This window comes from Leucopleurus acutus, assembly GCF_964270905.1.
Source record: "Leucopleurus acutus genome assembly, chromosome: 1".
Classification (NCBI taxonomy): Eukaryota; Metazoa; Chordata; class Mammalia; order Artiodactyla; family Delphinidae; genus Leucopleurus; species Leucopleurus acutus.
The window spans coordinates 92,832,337-92,851,875 of NC_139142.1; the positions used below are offsets into that span (position 1 = coordinate 92,832,337).

At 41.0% G+C, this 19,539-nt stretch overlaps 1 protein-coding gene across 2 annotated transcripts in view; it reads right to left on the reverse strand.

The window, feature by feature from the left end:
- SPPL2A (signal peptide peptidase like 2A) overlaps window positions 1-17,854 on the reverse strand; it is a 52,510-nt gene extending 34,656 nt beyond the window's left edge. For both annotated transcript variants that reach the window (XM_082840960.1, XM_082840959.1), the window contains exons 1-2: window positions 17,564-17,854; window positions 6-125 (exon numbers count right to left, since the gene is read on the reverse strand). In XM_082840960.1, coding sequence (XP_082697086.1) covers window positions 6-125; window positions 17,564-17,629 — 186 coding nt within the window. In that variant the 5' untranslated portion in view covers window positions 17,630-17,854. The remainder of the gene's footprint in view (window positions 1-5; window positions 126-17,563) is intronic.
- Window positions 17,855-19,539: the final 1,685 nt, after the last annotated feature.

Sequence of the window (19,539 nt, forward strand, 5' to 3'; positions counted from 1 at the left end):
CTTACTGCATTTTCTAGGGTACTTGGAAGAGCTGTCCAATGAGGGTTATATAGCATGCAGTAGTCCTTAGATGGTGAAGGCATGCCATCTCCAGATGCATGCAGGATTGCTTCCTGAGCAGCTGTCTAGGACACAAACAATAATTTTCACAGTGGCAATAATTCGGCTTGCCAAGAACTAAGGATTTTAATAAAGCTATTTATATACAGGTTTGACCACATTTCCTTAAGGGGGAAGGTCCTCCAACAAATTGATTTCTTCTTGTTTGAGGAAGTGGTAAAACTGTACATGGTTGCCCAGAACACATTCTTTAAGGAAGATAAGTCACTTTCTTACAGGCCCTTGTTATAAGGGCCATATCCCAGGGAGGAATCTTGTTATGATTTTATAAGTTCAATACTCCCTTTACAGTCTGATACTTTATTTCCCAATCTCTTATGAGTTATTATTCCATTGTTCATATTCTATAAAAGAAAATGAACTTGAAGTCCCTCAACCTATATTACCTTCCATATTCTACGAGTAACTGGGGTAAAAAAAAAAAAGGTATCATTATTTCTAAGTGCTATCTTTGGAAGAGGACCAGAGCAACTGGAAATCTCAAGTTTTCAAGACCCTGCAACTGCCTATTCCAAAAGACCAGTCTAGAGTTTAGAGTGGAAAAAGAAGATATAGAAACATGTTCGTTCCTTTTACCTCATTTCTCACTACCTAGAAAAGAGAAACAAGAGGTAAGAAGTGACTAAAAAGAACATCCATTGTACATGGGGGTGGGGGGTGGGAGTGGAGCCTATGACATGAAGAAACAGCCTAAGATAACTAGAATACCACTCCACATCCCAATTCCCTTCAAACTTGGATCAGTCCAGATCCTTCCTCTCTCCTCCTTTGAGAAAATCTTACTCTACAACATAAGGGAGAAAAATGATTGTTTGGCAGATAAATATGTTGTAATACTAAGCCTCTGCCACTAAAGCATGCAATAGGTCGAGCTACAGGAAACTGCTGATATTTGATCATTTTTGATCTATAAAATTGTTTATTACATAGAAGTCAATTTACATATCTAAGAAGTACAGAAATGCTCTAATCCATGCTCTCCTACCTGAAATCTCCCTTGAACATTCGAGATTAGAAAACTTTCTAGCATACTTGGGACTTTATTAGCTTATGGATCTAAACAAGTATAGGGAATTCTTGAAACATGCCATCAGATTGCATAAAGTAATTACATAAGGAATCTACTTCTGGAAAAAAGAAATGTAGTTTTCATTCAGCTATATACTTGGTGGCTATGAATGGATTCTGACAGGAGAGGTAAACTGATATGTTAAATTCTTACTGTACACAAACTATTTTTAGGTGTAAACAAACTACACAAATTCAACAAAGTATATTTAGGTTATTGTCATACATTTATTTGATTCATTGTCACTGTTTTATAAATGATGGCTCTGAGACTCAGAGTAGTTACTAACAACCTACGTAAGGTCACACTAACATCATCTACAGTTCTAACTATTGCTGGTAATTTTACAGATAATCATCAGGGTTGATTAGACCCTTATGACATTAAACATTTTTTAAAGAATACTATGTAAGTGAATTGGGTACTTCTTATTGCACCCAACAAAATGGGTACTTCTTATTGCACCCAACAAAATGGTGCATGATATCAGGATGTCCCGCTATTAGCAATGCTGAGTTTGATTATTTGGTTAACATAGTAACTGCAGGGTTTCTCCAGTGTAAAGTTAAATATTTTTTCCCCTTGTGATTAGTAAGTAATCTGTAGCACAATGTGAACAGTTCAGCAACTTATCACCTAGTGTTTTAGCCTCCATGCCTGAATTTAATTTTACATATTATGTTGGGGGTTGTGAAATGGTGAATGTCAATCCTCTATATTTATTAGCTTGTGCTCTTCTTTTTTTTGTATAAATTTATTTTATTTATTTATTTTTGGCTGCGTTGGGTCTTCATTGCTGCGTGCGGCCTTTCTCTAGTTGCAGCAAGCGGGGGCTACTCTTCGTTGCAGTGTGCGGGCTTCTCATTGCAGCGGCTTCTCTTGTTGCGGAGCACGGGCTCTAGGCACGCAGGCTTCAGGAGTTGTGGCACACGGGCTCTAGAGCACAGGCTCAGTAGTTGTGGCACATGGCCTCAGTAGTTGTGGCTCACAGGCTCAGTAGTTGTGGCACGCGGGCCCTAGAGCACAGGCTCAGTAGTTGTGGAGCACGGGCTTAGTTGCTCCGCGGCATGTGGGATACTCCCAGACCAGGGCTTGAACCCGTGTCCCCTGCATTGGCAGGCGGATTCTTAACCACTGCACCACCACAGAAGCCCTTGTACTCTTCTTTTCTAAAAAAAAAAAAGAGCTTTACTCTCTCTCTCTACCACCTTTTGTTTACTATCACTAGAGATTAATTGACTTTTTAAAATTCAATGTAGTGCAATTACAATTATTCGTTTGATGTTCAAATTACCCCAAATTTGGCCAGTAGGGCCTCTTCCACCTTGCTCTTTGTATCCTTTTGGCAAGATCCCATTAGTCTTTGAGGACTTCCTTGTTTTAGGCTGACTTTATCCTTTACCTGCCATAGATTGGAACCAGTAATTCTACTAAGCTCCTTTTAGAGAGAACTGTATTTAAATTAGGATTTGGGTTTTAACAATGCACACTGCTGAAGTGGTATAACCTTTACAATAGACAATTGGCAATAACAATCAAACTTTTTTAATACTTATAATTCTCTGATTCATATCCTACAGATGTATTACATAATGCACAAAGATTATACAAAGATAGATGTACAAGGATATTCACTGCAATATGTTATAGCAAAAACAAAAAACATCTTCCACAGATAAGAATCCATTACATTATGGTATGCATAGTACACAGCTATTAAAAAGAAAGAACTAGAGGACTTCCCAGGTGGTGCAGTGGTTAAGAGTCTGCCTGCCAATGCAGGGGGCACAGGTCCGAGCCCTGGTCTGGAAATATCCCACATGCCGTGGAGCAACTAAGCCCGTGCGCCACAACTACTGAGCCTGAGCTCTAGAGCCCGCATGCCACAACTACTGAAGCCTGAGCGCCTAGAGTCCGTGCTCCACAGCAAAAAGAAGCCACCGCAATGAGAAGCCCACACACCACAACAAAAAGTAGCCCCACTCGCCACAACTAGAGAAAGCCAGTGAGCAGCAATAAAGACCCAACGCAGCCAAAAATAAATAAATGAATAAATTTATTAAAAAATTAAAAAAAAAGAAATAACTAGATCTACCTGTAGAAATAGATATCCATGGTGAGAAAAGCAAGTTCCAGAAAGATATTTATAGTGTTTTCTATTTTTATAAAAATGACCCCCCCTCAAAGCTCCCTATATGTATTTGTACTGTAATGTGAACCTAAAGAATGATGTTGAGAGAGATCAGGCTATTTAAAAAAAAGGAGAGGAAAACAAAAGCAAAGATGAGGGTGTAAAAAGATTGGAATGAGAAAATTTAAAAAGGAAAGAAACAATCAAACAAAACAAAAAGGTATGAAGTCCCTCTCCTCTCATCCTGGTTCTCACAGTCACCCCTTAGGGGCTTCTCTTATGTCTTTCCAGATACTATCTATGAATATTTAAGATAGATAGATGTTGGGTTGGCCAAAAAGTTCCTTCGGTTTTTAAGTAAAAATAAGACACATTTTTCATTTTCACCAAGAACTTTATTGAACAACGTATTCACCCTTTTGTTCCACTACCTTCTGCCATTTTTCAGGCAACTTCATAATTCCCTCTTCCCAAAACTTTTTATATTTTTGAGCAAAGAACTGTTCCAGGTGCCTTTTACAGTCTTCCAGGGAAAGGAAATGATTTCCATTAAGAGAATTTTGTAAAGACCAAAATAAATGGAAATCCAAAGGTGCAATGTCTGGTGAATATGGCGGATGAATCAGAACTTCCCAGCCAAGCTGTACAATTTTTGCCTGGTCATCAAAGAAACATGAGGTCTTGCGTTATCCTGATGGAAGATTATGCATCTTCTCTTGACTGATTCTGGACACTTCTCATCAAGTGCTGCTTTCAGTTGGTCTACTTGGGAGAAGTACTTGTTGGGATGAATCATTTGGTTTTGTGGAAGGAGCTCATCAGAGGACTCCCTTCCAATCCCACCATATACACAACATCACCTTCTTTGGTTGAAGACCGGCCTTTGGTGTGGTTGGTGGTGGTTCATTTCAATTGCCCCACAATCTCATCTATACCACATTATTGTACAGCATTCACTTTTCATCACCCATTACAATTTGTTTTAAAAACAGAAACTTCGTTACATTTCAGTAGAGAATCGCGTGAGGAAATATGGTCAAGGAGGTTTTTCTCACTTAACTTATGTGGAACCCAAACTTCAAAGTGATTAACATTACCAAGTTATTGCAAATGATTTTCAACGTTTGACTTGGATATTTTGAGTATGTCGGCTATCTCCTGCACGGTATAAAGTTGACTGTTCTCAATTAATGTCTCGGTTTGATCGCTATCGACTTCAACTGGTCTACCTGACCATGGAGCATCGTCCAGTGAGAAATCTCCAGCATGAAACTTTGCAAACCACTTTTGACACGTTCGATCAGTCACAGAACCTTCTCCATACACTACACAACTCTCTTTTTGCATTTCAGTTGCATTTTTACCTGTCTTGAAATAATGAAGCATAATATGCTGAAAACGTTGCTTTTTTCTCCCATCTTCAATAATGGCTATACAAAAATTCACCAATTTTGATTTTTTTTTTTAATGCACGCTGATATGACAGCTGTCACATTACAATCTAACAAAATTGCTTCGAATGAAGTTAAAGACAACTAAGCCCTACCAGAGCCATCTTATGGAAAAACCGAATGAACCTTTTGGCCAACCCGATAGATAAATAGATAGACAGATCTCAAACATATACATTGTTGTCTGTTTTACACATATGGGATCATACTATATATACTACTGTGTAGCTTTTCTAAAATTTTACTTTTTAAAGTTTATTTCTTTGAAGTATAACCGATTTACAACGTTAGTCTCTACTGTATAGCAAAGTGATTCTGTCATATATATATTCTTTTCCGTTATGGTTTATTACAGGATATTGAATATAGTTCCCTGTGCTATACAATAGGACCTTGTAGTCCATCCTATATATAATAGTTTGCACCTGCTAATCCCAAACTTCCAATCCTTCCCTCCCTCACGCCCCTCCCCCTTGGCAACCACAAGTCTGTTCTCTATGTCTGTGAGTCTGTTTCTGTTTCATACATCAGTTCGTGTCATATTTTAGATTCCACATGTAAGTGATATCATATGGTATTTGTCTCTTTCTGACTTACTTCACTTAGTATGATAATCTCTAGGTCTGTCCATGTTGCTTCAAGTGGCATTATTGCATTCTTTTTTATGGCTGAGTAGTATTCCATAGTATATGTGTACCACATCTTCTTTATCCATTCATCTGTTGATGGACATTTAGGCTGCTTCTATGTCTCTGCTACTGTAAATAGTGCTGCTATGAACACTGGGGTGCATGTATCTTCTTGAATTATAGTTTTCTCTGGATATACGCCCAGGAATGGGATTGCAGGATCATATGGCAACTCTATTTTTAGCTTTTTGAGGAACCTCCATACTGTTTTCCATAGTGGCTGCATCAATTTACATTCCCACCAACAGTGTAGGAGGGTTTCCTTTTCTCCATACCGTCTCCAGTATTTGCTATTTGTAGACTTTTCAAAGCTGGCCATTCTGACTGGTGTGAGGTGGTACCTCATTATAGTTTTTTGTTTTTTGTTTTTTTTTTTGTGGTACGCGGGCCTCTCACTGTTGTGGCCTCTCCTGTTGCAGAGCACAGGCTCCAGACGCGCAGGCTTAGTGGCCATGGCTCACGGGCCCAGCCGCTCTGCGGCATGTGGGATCTTCCCAGACCGGGCCACGAACCCGTGTCCCCTGCATCGGCAGGCGGACTCTCAACCACTATGCCACCAGGGAAGCCCTGTATGTCTTTTTGGAGAAACGTCTATTTAGCTCATTTGCCCATTTTTCAATTGGGTTGTTCTTTTGTTGTTGACTTGTATGAGCTGTTTGAATATTTTGGAAATCAAGCCCTTGTGGGTTGCCTCATTTGCAAATACTTTCTCCCAGTCTGTAGGTTTGTCTTTTCATTTTGTTTATGATTTCCTTTGCTGTACAAAAGCTTGTAAGTTTGATTAGGTCTCATTTGTTTATTTTTGCTTTTATTTCTATTGCCCTGGGAGACTGACCAAAGAAAACACTGGTATGATTTATGTCAGAGAATGTTTTGCCTATGTTCTCTTCTAAGAGTATTATGGTGTCATGTCTTATATTTAAGTCTTTAAGCTGTAAAATTTAAATTTTATATGTTAGATTTTCCATATTGATACATATATACTACCTCCTCTTACACAACTGTATAATAGTCAGTGTTACTTTTATAATTACAAAAGCTAAGGGATTTTTTAAAAAAGCTTAAAAGTACAAGGAAGTACAAAGGTATCCAACTATGAGTAACATTTATTGCTATAGACAGATTACAGTCTTTTCTACAGTGGTAGAAAATTTATCATTGATATAAGCAAAATTCATTGATATGGGAATTACTAAGGCAAAACACAAATTTTAGTGGAAGATTAGTATGAGAGAGGAAAGTATAACCATACATAATTGTAGAATAGTTCATATTGCATGTGCAACATGCAGCAAATTTCATGAGCAAGCTAATATACCCAAATAACTTAAGCATTTCCACTACATTTTAACATCTTAGTAAAATTTCTCATAGAGATGATATAGTTTTGAAAATTCAGTTTATCAACAATAGATATCGTATGTTCTGGAGTTAGAGACCTGGGACAGAATGGCAATTTCACCATTTATTGGCTATGTTACAAGTCATTTAAACTGTTTAAGCGTCAACATCTTGGTTTTTTTGTTTTTTGCTTTTGGTCCCACCTCGAGGCTTGCGGGATCTTAGTTCCCCGACCAGGGATTAAACCTGGGCCCTGGCAGTAAAAGCACGGAGTCCTAACCACTGGATCTCCAGGGGATTCCCTCCTCAGCTTTGAGATGACAAAAAATGTCCAGACCTCACAGAGCTGTCATGATGATTAAGTCAGATGATGCAAATGTTTACACATATTAAGCTCTTAATAAATGGTAACTATTATTATTAATAATACATCTAGCACCTTGCCAAGTACTTGCACAATGCAGAAGAAATACAAGATGATTAGTGGTTGCTTAGGGTTTGGTAGGATGTGGGGATGGGGGTGATAGCTACAGAATATGAGGTTTCTTTCTTTCTTTTTTTAAAATAGACGTTATGTTTTAGATCACCTTTAGGGTCACAGCAAAACTGTGCATGAAGTACAGTGTTCCTACATATCCCCTTACCACACACACGCATAGCCTCCCTCCAACCTCCATTATTAACGTTTGTTACCATCTATGAACCTACACTGACAATTCATTACCACCCAAAGTCCACATTTTACATTTAGGGTCTCTCCTGGTGTTTTACATTCTATAGGTTTTGACAAATATGTAATGACATTACAGTATCATATGGAATATGAAGTAGTTTTATTGCCCTAAAAATCCTCTGTGCTCTACCTATTTGGTTTCTTTTTGAGGTGATGTAGATGTTTCAAAATTGACTATAGTAACGGTTGTACATATCTGTAAATATACTAAAAGCCAATGAATTGTACACTTTAAATGGCTGAATTTTACGGTATATGAACTATAGCTCAATAAATCTGCCCCCACCAAGAAACACTAAACAAGAAATTATAGTCTTACTGGGAAGATTAAAAAGAACCCTGAAAAAGATAATGACAAACAGAATGTGATTTAAGTCAGTCTCTAGTAAAAGCTTTAGTAGTTCTTAGGGTGTTGGAAATGCAAATTTTTGGACCCTATTCCAGACCTACTGAATCAGAAACTCTGAGAAGTTTATTTTTAACAAGGCCTTATGGAGATTTTGATGCTTGTTAAGGTTTGAGTACCATAGCTATAGGAGCAGTGCTTCTCAAGATTTAACGTGCATACAAATCACTTAGTGATCATATTAAAATGGAGATTCTGATTCAGTTGGCCTGGGTGGAATGTGGGATTCTGCATGTCTAACAAGCTCCCAGGTGATCCTGATGCTGCTGCTCTATGGGCCCAACCTTGAGCAGCAAAAGCTATATGGGAACAAGAGCACAGTCATCCCTCGGTATCTGAGGGAGACTGGTTCCAGGACAGATAACAAAATCCAGGTATGCTCAAATCCCATAGATTTGATTCCACACAAATTCAACAAATTGTAGATCATAAACAAAGTATATGTATTGAAAAAAATCCAAGTATAAGTAGACCCGTGCAGTTTAAACCCATGTTGTTCAAGGGCCAACTGTAGTAGAAACCACATCACTGTGGGCCAGTTAGGTTGGGAAGCACAGAGGCCTGAAGCTCAAATGTCCCTTTAAACATTACAAGTACCAAATCAGGAAAGACCTGTGGTCTACCCGCGCTAATATTAGATCATCTGACAAAGACCCTATGGTGGATGGACAGGATACCTTCCTTTATATTTTTCAAGTTAGAAACATGCTTCAAGACATCTGAATTTTCCTTTGTAATCAACTGTGGTCTGTTCTATGACTTTACTCAACCCTTAAAAAATATCTGTTTATATTTTCAACCAATAATGAAAATATTCTCTTAGTAAAAAGCTTAGTATCAAGAGCTTGAAGGGATTTAGGGATATCTAGTCCCTTCATTTCACAGCTCAAACAGGTCCAAAATGATCAAAATGAAGTCTCAGGGGCCAGATTAGAATTGAGCTCTCTAAAACCCAGACCAGCAGTCTTTCAGCTCTATCACTTCAAGTTCCCTTATGCAGCTAGATCTGCCAGCACCCCTTAGTACCCAATCATCACCCTCCAGTTTTAATATTGGTCATATATATCTCTGCATTAGCTGTTAACTCCCTCTCTGCTGTGATTCTGGGCATGGGTCTCCTACCACCACTCAAATTCCTCTAATACCCAATTAGTTCCTCCCACACCCTAAACATCCCAAACTCTAACTCCTTTCCTTACCCTCTTCCAAGTACCCCCACTTCTAGGACTCTAGAGTTTCATGGAATTCCTTTCCCTATGACAAGTGCTCCTTACTGCTCACCCCAAATCCTGCCTCTTAATGGCAGTTCCTACAACCACTGGCGGTGGAATCAAGTGTTCTTCATGGCCATCAAATCTTTATATTCCACATCTTGCTTGATCCTCACACGCAAGGGAAGCAAGTTTACTAGCCCACAGTGTGAAGTAGTACTTCCTGTTTTTCCGATTCAAATATACCTCACATAAAAATTCATCGGATGCCTGTTGTTTGTGAACATTTCCAAATTTACTTTACCCAGATCACTTGACTTCAGTCTTATTCCATATCATCTTCTTTTTTTTTTTTTTTTTTTTTTTTTTGCGGTACGCGGGCCTCTCACTGTTGTGGCCTCTCCCGTTGCGAAGCACAGGCTCCGGACGCGCAGGCTCAGCGGCCATGGCTCACGGGCCCAGACGCTCTGCGGCATGTGGGATCGTCCCAGACCGGGGCGCGAACCCGTGTCCCCTGCGTTGGCAGGCGGACTCTCAATCACTGCGCCACCAGGGAAGCCCTCATCTTCTTTTTAAATCAATGTTTAAGTCTATCTTAATGTCAGAGTTGCCTATTCTTTTGATCATTTTTCTCCTAAATAATTTTTGGTATGATAAGTGCCAAATGATTACTCAAAGTCTAAAAACACCTCAACTGTAATGGAGTACACTATACTCACATCCTTGCAGGTGTCCTATTTCCTCATTTTCCCAAACTAATCAGAGCTTAAACAATGGGACATATATAAAGAGCTTTATTTCACCAGTGTACTTTCACTGAGTCAGTCTTGCACTGACCTTCACGTCCCTGTCTCTTGAGGCTATATCTATGCTTTATACTCCAGTCTCTTGGTAGTCCGAAGCATGGGCATTTGTATTCCTGGCCTCTGTTCAAACGGCCTCCTGATGCTGACTCACCAGCCCAATATTAACCTAGGAAACAGGCCTTTCTTCTCCTGTCCAAGCTAATAGCACAGTTCAATTCTTCTGTGACTTTGTTTCACAGGTTTAGTTTGCCTTCTACTCTTCTTTCTCCTTCAAAAGGTATCTACCAGCACTGGATCTACTTTCCAAATTTAAGTCTTCACACATTCCTTTTGAAAATAAAAATTCTTTAGCTAAAAATTTATCTAATATACTACGCCCTACCCTGAATCCACGCCATACTTTGGGTCTGCCAGGACTCTGTATCTTGGCCCATTTTCACCTCATCATGATGGAGCTCTGACTAATACAATGCTAACTTTTACCCACGTATATATTTAATTCCCTTTAAAAGCCTTAAAAGATTAGTCAAGCATGGCTCTTCTTTTTTCTTAGAGATTATGGTGAGTAATCTGGGCAACAATTTCTTACCCTTTATTATAAATCAGTGCTTCTTGAATTTAATGTTCTGTTAAAATCAGATTCTGATCCAGCAGGTCTTAGGAGGAGCCCATGATTATACATTTCTAACAAGCTTCCAAGTGATGCTCTGATGTTGGTCTGCAGAGTACATGGTTATAGACTTCATCATGAATAGCAGTGAAACTCATCAGATTTCCACACATTACTCGGGTTCTCCTAGGAATTTTCTTAAGAGGTGAAAGTCGCACTGTACCTGCAGTATGCTGGTATAGCCAACGTTCATGTATTGGCCAGCAGTTCCCCCATTTCACCCATAAGTTCACTCAAAACTCTTCAGCATTTGTATCACTGGGTCCCAGCTTCCCCACCCACCTCCATAGTCTGTCAATTAAAAATGGTTCACATTATTCATATTGTTATCCATTAGATATACTTAATCCTTTGGTTTCAAGGGACAATGTGTGAATATGATGAACTCTCTCTCCAATGAACCCCCCCTTACAATCTTTCTTCATAAAATCTACAAATTAAACTACTCCTCTATCTTTAGATACCAAATATGAGGGCTAGGGGTTTGGGGCAAGTTTTGCTAATAAACAGAATTTATTTAAAATGAGAACTAGAAATTTTAAAAAAAATTATTTCTAAACCAGAAGGTAAAAAGTTAAAATGTAATCACTGAGTGCTAGATGCCAAAGAGTAATAGTCATCTACCCATTACCCTTATATCATAGCAATGTAGGAGGTATCCTTTTCTTTACAAATATCTTTCTCCTTACACAGATTGAGTTTTAAGTCAATAGCAATACATTAAGAGTTGAAAGCAGCCTCTACAAGAAAGGCAGAATTGGGGTTATATGTCTGAATGACACATGTTCCAAAGCCAGGTCTAAATAACTTCCAGATTCACTATTCACTATTATATTTTCTATGCCTCTTTCCTCACTAATAAGTTAGATAATCAAGACAATCTATGTTCTTTCTACTCCTACTTCCAATATTCAAGGTTTATGGAAACCATGCACTGAAACTGACTAGACTCAGACCCTCAGAGATGAAGTGAAATCTTGATTACTTAATTAGTGGCTCAGTGGGAGCTAGGGCACCAAACAGGGATTTATAGAGAATCAGAGGAGTCTGTGAGACATGGGGAAAGTAGATCCCCAGGATCATTCCTTACACTTGGAGAATCTGGGGCATGTAACAGGCTAAGATGTACTAGGGTGGAGGGAAGAGACAAGGTAACCATTCATTCATTCAGTACTCTGCAAACTATGAGGTGCTAAGGGAGACAGCAGAGAATGAGTCAGGTAGCTGCTCCTTCATGGGGCCTATATTCTACGTTACCTAGATCCAGCCTTCTCCCTGGGTTTCCTTAAGTAATCTTACTACTTAACTATTATAGAATTTACGATTTACACTAGAATTTATAAACTCAAATGCGTAAAAGGCCAGGCAGGTAAATAAGAGTTGATTTAAGACCACAGGACATGGTAACATTTGGCAAATTATGGCCTAAAGGCAATGAAATTTTTGAAAAAAAATTTAGTATCTTGGGGTAAGAATCCATACCTGGAGACTTTATGGTCTAGATTTCTGTAAACAGAACCAATTTCAGGTAAATTTTTAACAAAGACAAATATTAAATATATAATAAACATGACTTCTATCTTTAAACCTTTTTTCATGAAAATAAATTCACAAATTTTTCCAATCAGTCTTGTGATCTATTTTTGATCAAAAAAAAAAAACCACTTAGTGGAAATGTATAAACAAATGTCTTAGAAACTCTGGGTTCTAGTCCTCTTTTTCATGACTTTCTATCTGGTCTAGGACAAATTGTAATCTTCCTGAAACTTCTCTCAGGATCATTTTGAGATTCTAAGGAGATGTATGTTTAGGTGTTGTATTTTGAGAAGGAGATAACAGCAATTAGTGACTTAAAAATTGGACAATGGGATGCAGAATCCACAGAGACAGCTCTGATTGTGAAGAATCTGACAGTTAAAGGAGGAATGTGACATAACCAGCATGTCTAAGCTTGGGCTTAGACATGTACCACACACTAGGTGGTTTAAACAACAGAAATTTATTTTTCACAGCCTGGAGCCTAGAAGTTTCAAGGTGCCAGCATGGTCCAGTTCTGGTAAGGGCTCTCTTCCTGGCTTGTAGAGAGCCACCTTTTCACTGTGTCCTCACATGGTTGTGGGGGGCAGAGGGAGAGAGAGCAAGGCAATAATCCCATTGTAAGGGCCCCACCCTGATAACCTCATCTAAACCTAATTATCCTCAAAGGCCCAGTCAATCTCCAAATACCATCACACTGGGAGTTAGGGCTTCAACATGAGAATTCAGAGGCACACAATTCAGTTCACAGCATTTCTCCCCTGGCTCCCAAAATTCATATCCTTCTCACATGCAAAATATTTATATTCATTCCATCCCACAGCCCTAAAAGTCTTAATTCATTCCAGCATCAACTCTAAAAAGTCCAAAAGCTCATCTAAATGTCGTCTAAATCTGATATGGGTGAGAAGCAAGATTCTTCATGAGGTAAGGTTCCTCTCCAGCTGTGAACCTGTAAAACCAGACAAGTTATGTGCTTCCAAAATATAATGGTGGGACAGGTATAGGATAGACATTCCCATTCCAAAAGAAGAAATCAGAAGGAAGAAAGGGATGAGGGGACCCAAGGAAGTCAAAAACCTAGTAAGACATAGATCTTAAGGCTCAAGAAGTATCCTTTTTGGCTCTATGTCCCACTTTCCAGGCCCACTGGGGAGGAAGTGTCACCCCCATGGCTCTGTGGGGTAGCTCTGGTTCTGTGGGATACCACCCCCAAGGCTCCTGGTAGAGGCCAAAAGGCTTGTTGAAACTGAAGTTGTGGCCCTGATGATCTCTGAATCACCTTTGGGGGTCATTTCTCCCTCTTCTTGAAGAATAATGCACGTTCACAGCCTAATAGCTCTATCATCCCATCCTGTCAGATCCAAAAGGTCCAACAGCCTTTCTTCATTTCATCCTGTCTCCTTCCCCCAGAGTTAAAAGTGGCAGTGTTTTTGCTCATAGAATCCCATAAGCTACTTATCAAGTGATTGTTCAGCCACACTCTTAGTGTTCTTTCCAGAACAAACTTTCTCTCTCTTTTTTTTTTTTTTTTTGCAACATGGATAGGCTGAGAATTTTCCAAATCTTCAAATTCTGGTTCCTTTTTGCTTAACAATTCCTTCTTCAATTCCTCTCTCCCCTTTGCATTTCACTAAAAGCAGTTAGAAAGAACCAAGCTGCTCCTCCAATGCTTTGCTTAGAAATCTCCTCAGCTAAATATATTTCACTGCTTACAATTCTTCCTTCCACACAACACTAGAACATAGTTCAGCCAAGTTCTTTACCATTTTATGACAAGAATTGCCTTTCCTCTAGTTTCCAATAAACTGTTCCGCATTTCCATCTGCGTTCTCACCAGAATCACCTTTAATGTTCATATTTCTAGCCTCTACCCATTACCCAGTTACAAGCTGCTTCCACATGTTTAGGTATTTGTTACCACAGAACCCCACTCCTGGTACCAAAATCTTAGTCAGCTTGGGCTGCCATAAAAAAATACGATAGGGAGAGGGGGAGGGGGCAGGGAGAGCAAGCTCTCTGGTGTCTTTTCTCATAAGGGCACCAATCCCATCACAAGGGACCTACTCTCTGACCTCATCTAAACCTAATTATCAATATCTCCCAAAGGCCCCATCTCCAAATACCATCAATACTGGGGGTTAGTGCTTCAAGATATGGATTTTGGGAGGACATGATTCAGTCCATAGTACAGTAGCTCAGCATGTCTCTGATAGGTTGGGTAGCAGAACACTACTAGTTTCTGCAGGAGGTTGAGGCAGGAGGACAGAAGAGAAGGAATTAAAGAAGACTCTTTGAGTTGGTGTAGTATACCAAAGGAATGCAGATTTCAGTAAGAGATTTTCCTGTTGGGGATTCTGATTACCACTTCATTTTCATAAGCTCAAGATGTGGCTATATGACACTTCAAATTCTTTGAAGTAATGAAAACATGAATACAACTTTTATAAAAACATTATGAGAAAGACTCAGGATTCTTCAGAGAACTCTGAAGCAATTTTAGAAAACAGATCCAGGCTAAATTTCACTCATTGTCTTTGAAACAGAACCCTGTGACTGGGTCCGAATAACACTAAAATAAAGGTCTAACAGTTGGGGCTAGCGGTGGGAGTTGGACTAGGGAAGGACAAGTGTGATATGGAAATATGTCAAAGCCAAGAGAGAATTAATTACCCGCCAGGCACTCTTTTCATGTCTAGACTTAAATGTTTAATGGGTTTAGAAGTCATTAAAACAGCCAGATGTGCTGTAGTGTGTGTTCAAGATACACGGTAAGGTCACTCTGATGTGATGAGGACAAACAGAGTAGGGTAGGCTACATGATGTTGAAGGGGCTTTCCAATGCTAAATACTCTGCCTCTTCTACAAGGATGTGACTCTTTCTGGAGATTAAATGCTGTTTCTACATGAGGATGATGACCCTTATTTTTTCTTTTAATTTTTGGCTGCGTTGGGTCTTCGTTGATGCACATGGGCTTTCTCTAGTTGCGGTGAGGGGGGGCTACTCTTCGATGAGGTGTGAGGGCTTCTCATTGCAGTGGTTTCTCTTGTTGTGGAGCATGGGCTCTAGGTGCGCAGGCTTCAGTAGTTGCAGCACGCGGGCTCAGTAGTTGTGGCTCACGGGCTCTAGAGTGCAGGCTCAGTAGTTGTGGTGCACAGGCTTAGTTGCTCCGCGGCATGTGGGATCTTCCCAGGCCAGGGCTCGAATCCTTGTCTCCTACATTGGCAGGTGGATTCTTAACCACTGCGCCACCAGGGAAGCCCATGATGACCCTTTTCTAACATGACCAAGGGGAAAGAGGCTCAGTAGGGCCAGCTTCCAGAGACCAGAAAGAAGAAATGAAATGATTAAGCTGCCATCATTCATTCAAATGAACTCAGAGAGGCCACCTAGGGCTGTAAGAGTAGGGAAGAGGAGTAAACAAGGGCTTCAGGGAGAAAATGGTTAAAATAACAAAAAACTTAAAATAGTGGAGGAAAGGAACTAGGTATCTAGTAAACAGAAGGAAAGAGAGAGCTCCTGCTGAGAAAAAGGATACCAGATTTATTTGAGTTCCTCAGAAAAGGAAAGGAATGAGAAAGAGATCCTTTCATGAATTTAAAGGAAGAAAGAGTGTAGAAGAAAAAAGTCCACTATGGAATCACTAAGAAATAGAAAATCAATAATACTAGTTAGCACTGAAAAAGATCTTCCCAATTTCGAAACATCTTGTCAGTGTATTCACAGTTACCAGCACAGCTCCTGGCATATAAGAGATACCACACTAAATATTTGTGGAGTGAAAGAATGCTACTGAGTCCTCACAACAACCCCGCAACCGGGGAATATAGAACTCAAGATTAACATGGTGAAATATGACAAAATATATATGTGCAATATAAAAAGAATAAAATCTAGAATATGGGAGAGACAGACTAGCTACAATTTAGAACACGGACAAACTTTAGACTTGTGAAGCACTTGAAATTACATGAAAATTTTGCTTCCATTTTTCTAGTGAGAGGCTTCAGAGCTTTTATTAAGAATTTCAATAAGAGTTTTTGAGCAATTGATGTATTATTAGGTTAATTATTAATTTGTGTTGAGAAAGGACAGGTGGGAATTTATACACACATGTATATATTCTTACAATTAGCTTAAGAAGTTCAAATGAAAATGAGTGCAAAAACACTCAAAAAATTTCATACCTAGGTTATAGTTTTATGTGTATTTACATACTACCTGAATTATCTTCTGGACACGTCTGATTACAAGGTAAACAACACCTCAAAGATTCAGACCAACACTGCCACTTTGCTATTCTCTTTATATCCTACTCCTCCCCCCGACCCACCTCAAGCAATTTTTACATACATTCTTCCTAATGCTGCCTAGCAAAGTTATGAATACAAGGAAGGCACTTAACCACTTCAGGCTTTGAGTTTGGTTTCTCAATAAATGTTAAAAACACTTTCATATTGAATATATTCACTGGTAGTAATCATTTAAACTGGAGAGTAAGCAAAATATACTCTTTCAGAGAAGTTACACATTCTAATGGAAAGAACTAGACAGGCATACACCATACCAATTCTGTATAAAGCTCATAAAAGTTTCCAACCTGAAACTCCCTAAGTGAAATTTACAAGAAACAAAAACTGAACACTGGCGTCCTTACCACCCATTCACTGAACCTTCTGCTTGGTGTTGAATTTTAAGACATTATTACTTTTCTCTAATTACGAAAACAAACTTGTGTACACATATTTGTTACTGTTACTTAACCGGCTCTCCTCCCCTTTAAACTAGGCAGAGAATTGAAACCCACTAAAACCCACTAAAAGAATTACACTTTGGTGTGTTCTTTAAGAAATTATTTTAAATTATTACTGTTACCAGAAAGCCCCAAAATGGAATCAAATGAGCCCTAAGGCGAAACAGAAACTAGAGAAAGAAAAAAATCTGTATGAGAGCAATTAAACTAAAGCGCAGTCCTTGAACCGCTAAACATCCAGGGATCGCGTATACGTTTTTTCCTTCTTTCGGGGTTGGCGGTAGTGCGGGTTAAGCAGCGGTAAGAAAGACTGGACAATAAAATTCAGAGGTCAATTCAAAACGCCTGGAACAGTGAAACTACAGAGGAGAAGCACCAAAGTCCGAGTCGTATTAGGGGCTCGGCAGGTAGCTTTCTCGGGGGTAGGTACCGGGACTTCAAAGGACGGGAATGGGGGCTGGACCAAAAGGGAGTAGTGGGACAGGGATGGGTATGAAAGCAAAAACCCAGAGCAGGCCGCGTAGGCGCGGGAGAGGGCAGGCCGGCAGGGAGCCAGTGGGGGTGAGGCGGCAGCAGCAGCGGCGGCGGAAGGTGGGGGGCCCGGCCCCGCCCCGGGGAGGCCCGAGCGCCCGCCCGTCCCCCTTACCAGAGGGAGCAGGAAGCCCCACAGCAGGGCGGCGGCGGCGGGGGTCAGCGGTTGCTGCAGCCCCATCAGACTGCCTGGTGAGCGCCCGGCGGCGCGAGGCGGGGCGGGTTCCGGGGTCCCCTCGCGGCGCTGCTTCGGTGGCTGGGCCGGACAGGGGCGGGCAGCGGGGTTGGGTTGGGGCCGCCGCGGCTGCCGGAGCCGCCACTGCAGCGCCGACTTCCTCTTCCGGCCCCGCCCGGAGGCCGCGGAAACCCCCACGGGGCAAGTGGAGGCTGGGTCAGCGCGCGCCGCCCGCCGGGCTCTCTCAGGCTCCTGGCGCTGGCAAGCACCGGCAGCGGGTCTGGGCGTGTCTCTTTACAGCTGCGTGACCTGAACTGTTCCCCGGTCCGGGCAGGCGAAGGGACTTTTTCAAGCCCTCCTTCTTCCTAGAAGCGGCGGAGCGCCTGTTCAGTTCCCCACCAACTACCCAGGTGCTCGAGCCAAAAACCTACATGCTCTGAGTCTTAATTCACCTGCTCATCAGCCGTCCTAGGCTCTCTTACATGTATGTCCCCCAAACGCCCACCTTCTCCTAAACCGCAGTGACCACCCCCAGACCAGCGTTGCTTCTCTCCTCCAAACTGGTTTCCGTTTCCACTCCCCACAGCCCATTATCCACACAGCTGTCCTGGAGAGAGCTTTTTGAAAATGTAAATCAGATCAAGTCACTCCCAACCACACTTAGAATAAAATCAAAGCTCTACTCCGGGACTTCCCTGGTGTCCCAGTGGTTAAGAATCCACCTGCCAATGCAGGGGACAGGGGTTCGAGCCCTGGTCCCAGAAGATCCCACAAGCCATGGAGCTACTGAAGCCCACGCGCCTAGAGCCCGTGCCCTGCAACAAGAGAAGCCACCGCAATGAGAAGCCTGCCACTGCAACAAAAACCCAACACAGTCATAAATAAATAAATTTATTTTTTTTAAAAAAATGGAACACTCTACTCTGGAGGACAAAGTTTATATAACATGGTCCGTGCCTGCTTCTCTGACCCCATCTTCACTGTTTTCCCACGCTCGTTTCAAGCCACATGGGCCGCCTTCGGTTCTTCCGGCCTTTGTACTGGTAGTCCTCCCTGCTGGAACACTCCTCTCTCTGAATACGTGGCACGCTGGCATTCACTTATCAGCTTAAATGTCACTTCCTCAGAGGGAACTTATTTATTTACTTTTTAAGTTAATTAATTAATTAATTTTGGGCTGCATTGGGTCTTCGTTGCTGCGTGTGGGCTTTCTCTAGTTGCAGTGAGCAGGGGTTACTCTTTGTTGTGGTGCGTGGGCTTCTCATTGTGGTGGCTTCTCTTGTTGCAGAACTCGGGCTCTAGGTGCGCGGGCTTCAGTAGTTGTGGCACATAGACTCAGTAGTTGTGGCTCACGGGCTCTAGAGCGCAGGCCCAGTAGTTGTGGCACACAAGCTTAGTTGCCCCACAGCATGTGGGATCTTCCCAGACCAGGGCTTGAACCCGTGGCCCCTGAATTTGCAGGCGGATTCTCAACCACTGCGCCACCAGGGAAGTCCCGAGGGAACTTATTGACATACCCAATCTAAAGTAGCCACCCAGTCACTTTCATATCACATGATTTAATTCTCTGCACAGCACTTTTCACTCTTATTTATCTCATCGTTTATTTATGATGTAGATTCCCACTTGATAGAAAGATGTATCTTTGCTTTGGTCACTGCTGTATCCATTACAACATTTGGCTTAAATTTGGTCCTCAAATATTTGTTGGATGAATATTCAATACCAAACACTGAATAGAATGCTGTCCCTGCCATCCCACAGCCCATGGTTTAGTGAAGGACATAGATGTGTGAGCAAACAGTTCAGGGTGAGTAGTGACCCTTTTGTTTGCACAAGATGCTATGGGAGTATCAAAGGGACATTTTAAAGGGGTGCCAGGAAAAATTTCAACCTAAGCTGAGTCTAGAAGGCTG